At 31.4% G+C, this 5479-nt stretch overlaps 1 protein-coding gene across 1 annotated transcript; it reads left to right on the forward strand.

The window, feature by feature from the left end:
* Positions 1–1486: 1486 nt before the first annotated feature.
* On the forward strand, positions 1487–4971 carry EAH_00051970 (hypothetical protein; the record flags this gene model as incomplete). The annotated part of the gene is made up of 7 exons (XM_013394105.1): positions 1487–1702; positions 2379–2513; positions 2988–3233; positions 3636–3785; positions 4252–4407; positions 4597–4678; positions 4868–4971. 7 exons carry the CDS (start codon positions 1487–1489, stop codon positions 4969–4971), a joined length of 1089 nt encoding a protein of 362 aa, XP_013249559.1.
* Positions 4972–5479: the final 508 nt, after the last annotated feature.

Here is a 5479-nt window from a genome sequence, read left to right on the forward strand (position 1 = left end):
ATATATATATATATATATATATATATATTCTGCTGTTTTATCTATCGATATAACAGAGCACCAACTCTAAAGAGATGCGTTCAGGTGTATCGACACCTCAAATACAGAGGGGTAGGCCTTCACTGTCTATAAAGACCATTCTAAACCCTAAACCCTAAACCCTAAACCCTAAACCCTTAAACAGAGGGGGGTTTATTTCTGCTCTCCCTAGCGTATGATACGATAGAGAGAGAGGACGAGAGTCTTCTTCTGGCGGTGTCTCTGGAGCTTCTTTAGAGTAATAAACAAACATAAAAAAAGAAAAAGAAGAAAATAAACAAATCAATCAACAATGTAATTCATACATGGGGCTGCAGCAGCAGCAGCTGCTGCTGCTGCTGCTAAGGAAAGGCTGCTGCTGCTGCATGCAGTCTGTTGCTGCTCCTGCTGCTCCTGCTGCTGTTTGCATGCATGCATGCATGCATATCTTTTGGAGAGGAAAGAAGAGAAATAAATAAAATTGCAGTTGAGGGGTATTTATTTTAATTCTAAACGCAAGAAGAGCAGCAGCAGCAGCAGCGGCAGCAGCAGCAGCAGCAGCAGCGAGTTGGTTCTTCAGGTGTATGCGCAGCTCTCTTATTATTATTTGTATTTGTTTGCTTGTTTGTATGATTTTTGTTGTTTTTAGGGTTAAAATATAATTATTTATATTTCTTTTTTGTTTTTCTTTGTATTTCTTTGCTTATTTATCGATTAGAAAAACATTTATACATCTTTTCTCATCTCTTCTTGGCCGTCTATAGTTTATTCTTTTTTTGCTTTTTTCTTTGCCTTTTCTCTCCTTCTTTATTCTTTATTTACGTTGGATTTACTCCATTCGTCTTTCTTCAATTATTTCTCTCAAGAGGGGCCTTAGCTGAGGTGTATAGACACCTCAACTCCAAGCGAAAGAACAAGTATAAGATATCAAAAGGATAAAAAATAATAAAAAGCAGTAAATGTGAATGAACCCTAAATAAACAAATAAACAAACAGATAAATAAACAAACAGATAAACAAATAAACAACCAAAGAAAGAAACAAAGAAAGGAGGTGCAGAAGTAATAACAAAGAATAATAAACAAACAAGCAAAGACAACCCGCAGCGAAAGAAAGACAAGAATAAATAAATATTTATTTTAAAGTAAATAAATAAATAAATAAATAAATAATAAGGAGGATGGCTAGCTCTGTTTTAGAGTTACTTCGCGGTGCGCATGAAGAGACAGAAAAATTAGAAGAGGTAGCAGCACAGCTGCTGCTGCAGCAACAAGCAATAGAAGGAGAAGAAGAAGAAGAGCAGCAGCAGCAGCAGCTAGCTCCTTTATCTTATAAGCCGAAAAGAAAGAGCGAACGAAAGAGAAAAGAGTCTCTAAAGCTTCAGCTAGCTGTCTCCGATTGTCTTACTCGGCTTCAGCAGCAAGCAGAGTTAATTATTAATTTATATAATGATAAAGATGAAGCAAAAATGGAGGAGACGCTCTTTCTAGGGGGTAAGAGACACCCCAAGCGCAGCAGCAGCAGCAGCAGCAGCAGCAGCAGCAATGATGTTTGGACAAACTTCTATGAAAGATTAAAAGATATTCGAAGCCTGCATAAAAGGAGACAGCTGACTCAACCTCAAGAAGAGAATGTCCCCTATACACCGCCTTCTACGCAAGAGATACTTCAGGAATACCTAGATGTAAACCCTCACAAACCCTAAACCCTAATAAACCCTAATAAACCCTTATAAACCCTAATAAACCCTTAGAAACCCTTATTATCAACCCTTATTGTAAACCCTTATAAACAATTATTGTAAACCCTTATTGTAAACCCTTATTGTAAGCCCTTATAAACCCGTATAAACCCTAATATTAACCTTTGTAAACCCTAAACCCTAATACTAAGCCTTGTAAACCCTAATATTCTAAACCTTTATAAACCCTAAACCCTAATATTAACCCTTGTAAACCCTAACGTTTAAACAGCTTTAATCATATGGCCTAAACATTCTTATTAATTTAAACCCTAAGCCCTAATAAACCCTAAACCCTAAACCCTAATAGACCCTAAACCCTAAGTTAAGGGAAGTTGGAAAGCTAAGGGTTTCTTTGTTTGTCTCTGTTTTCTTTTTTTTTACTTTCTTCTTTGAGCAGTCTCTTAATGTTGTTTATATTTATATTTATATTTATATTTATATTTATATTTATATTTATATTTATATTTATATTTATAATATTGTTATGTTTTTCTTCTTTTATCTCTCTCTAACATATTTAGTCCCACCCTATTACTACAATCACTATTAATCATACACACATATTTATTTATTTATTTATTTATTTATTTATTTATTTATTTATTTATTTAATCAGACCCCCTACCTAGATGCTGTATTTACTACTAGCGAAGACTTTGGCCGCCGTTTGTCTCTCGACGATTTTTTTTCTTCGTTTTGCAATTTGAAAAAAATTCAAAGACATTTTGCTAAAGAGTCGACAGAAAAAGAAGTAAGTCTTTATTCTTTTATTCTTTATCTTTTATAATAGTAATAGTTATAATAATATTATTATAATATTATAATATAGTAATAATAATATTATTATTATTATTATAAAGATTGTAGAATACTCTCCTAAAGAAACAACAGAAAAAGAAACAAGTTTTATTGTTTTACTATGAATCTTTATCTTCTTGTTTTTGTTATTTATATCATTATTATTTATTATTATTACTATTACTATTACTATTGTTATTGTTATTATTGTTATTATTATTATTTTATTAATTTGATTATTATTTGATTATCATTTTGTTATTTTGATTCTCTCTGGCTCTCTCTCTGCATTTTTTTATGTTTTCTCTTTCTAACAGCATGTATACATTTAAATAAATATATTTACTGATATAACTAAACAAACAAACAAACAAACAAATAAATAAATAAATAAATAAATAAATTTGTTTGTTTGTTTGTATTGCAGTTATCTCGTCTACGTAAGAAAGGTTTAAGCGAAGAAGCATTAAAAGAAAGAGCTGCATCGCTATTAGCTGAGAATGAAGAGACAATGTTTGATTATTTATCTTTTATTCGTTTACTAGGAGATTTCTCTGGGGTGCCGAGACACCTAAAATATAAACAAAAAGATTATAGAGATTTTCTTCTTCGTCTTGCTGAATATTTAAAAGATTTCTTCTTCAGAGCAAACCCCTTCGCTGATGCAGACAAGGTATTTATTGTCTATTTGCTTTTCTTTTTTATTTCTTTATATATATATATATATATGTATATGTATATGTGTATATGTTTATATAAATGTATATATTCTATTTAGATATGTACATGCGTTTATATCTATTTATATACAATTATATTTTTAATTTATTTTTAATTTATTTATTTTCGGGTTTCAATTACAATCTTCGGTGTCTCCTTCTGTCTCCTTTTGTCTTTGTTTTAAATCTTGTTTGTCTTATATTATATTATTCTTTATCCTGCATTCTCTATTAATATTATCTTTTAATCTATTTGTCTTGCGGTGTATACACTGCAAGAAAAAGAAAACACAAAAGAAGCATAGAAAAAGATATTAAAATTAAATGTCTCTGTTATTTGTTTTGTTTATGCATAGGTCGAGGAGACAATATCTGCTGAGTTTAATCGTTTGTTTAAAGACAAACAAATTAGAGGCTGGGAGACAGAGACACATAAGCTCGAACTGTACTGTCTCCTTTCAGATCGCCTATTTGCGTCTCCAAATACTAAAGCTCATTATCAACAAGTAAAGCATTTAGCTGTCTCCTTTTTAATTATTATCTCTTCTTTTGTTTGTTTATTTGTTGTTTGTCTCCTTTAGTTATTATCTCTTCTTTTGTTTATTTGTTGTTTGTCTCCTTTAGTTATTATATCTTCATCTTATTTATTTGTCTGTTGCTCTCTTTTATTTATTTTTTTAGTATTATTATCTGTAGGTGTTTGATGATTAAGTTTTATCTTTTATTTGTTTTTTTAATTTTTTTTCTGTCTCCTTTTGTCTCTTCTTTGTCTCCTTTATTCCTTCTTTGTCTTTTGTCTCTTCTTTATCTTTTTATTTTTTATTTATATATTTATTTATTTATTTATTTAATTTTTAAATCTCTCTTATTATTTTTTATCTTTTTATATTTTATATTATTCTTTTTGTGTATTATTTATATTTATGTATTTATATTTATATATTGTTGTATATCGTTTTCTCTCTTCTTCAGTCAGCTGCATATAAAAAGAAATTACTTGAGGCTGCTTCATCTTCAAATGAGAAGAGAGAAGAAATAATTAAAAGCTCAGAGGAGACAGACAGAGATATTGCTTCTCTTGAATTCTCTATTAAATATTTTGTCGATATGCTGCAACCTCAAATCAATGTAAACCCTAAACCCTAATCCCTCAGTCTTTAACCCTAGGTTCTAAACCCTAAACCCTAAGGATTAAACCCTTCGCTTCTGCATGCACACACCAGAAAAAATGATATCTGCAGCAATAAAGATAGGGCTCAGGGTTTAGGGTTTAGGGTTTAGGGTTTAGGGTTTAGGGTTTGGGGTTTTGTGTTGCAGCAAACGATCGCATACTACCAGAAGAAACAATCTACAAATGCAGAGGAGGCTTTAGAAGAAGACAACGAGGAGTCCTCAGACGGTTAGGGTTTAGGGTTTAGGGTTTAGGGTTTAGATCAAATTTTTTTTTAATTTATGGCTTCGGCTTGAGAGCTTCGAACGAAAGGTTTGGGCTATAGGCGCCAGGTGGTATTAGGGTTTAGGGTTTAGGGTTTAGGTTTTAGGGTTTAGGGTTTAGGGTTTAGGGTTTAGGGTTTAGGTGTTTTTGCAGAGGAAGATGCTGCTGCAGCAGAGGAGGAAAGTGAAGCGGAGGAAGACGAAGGCCCCGTGTATAACCCTCTTAATCTCCCCCTAGGTAAAGTGTTTAGGGTTTAGGGTTTAGGGTTTAGGGTTTAGGGTTTAGGGTTTAGGGTCTGTGTTCTGTTCATATGTCTCCCCTCTCTGTCTCCTCGCTGAGTTGTCTGTTTTTCTGTTTTTTTATATTTTGTCTCCTTTTCTTTCTTCCTATTTCTTTAGGGTTTAGGGTTTAGGGTTTAGGGTTTAGGGTTTTGTCTCTCTTTCGCATCCTTTTATTCTTTCTCGTCTCCTTCTTTCTTTTATTTTTTTCTTTTTATGCATTTCTGTCTCTCCGCTCGTGTTTATTTTTTGTCTCCTTTTTTGCTTTTTTGTCTCTCTTTTATCTTCTGCTTTCATCTTTATTGTGTTTATTTTATTTCTTCTTTTTATTTCTTTTCTGCTTTTTTAAGTTTACAATTTGTTTGTTTTTTATTTTCTTTTTATTCAGTCTTTTATTTATCTTCTGTCTCTTTTTTATTTATTTTATTTATTTTTCTTTATTTTTTTTATTTTGTAATTTATTACCTATATGTATTTTTATTTATTC

This window comes from Eimeria acervulina, genomic scaffold (assembly GCF_000499425.1).
Source record: "Eimeria acervulina Houghton genomic scaffold, Eah_scaff914, whole genome shotgun sequence".
NCBI classification, from domain to species: Eukaryota; Apicomplexa; class Conoidasida; order Eucoccidiorida; family Eimeriidae; genus Eimeria; species Eimeria acervulina.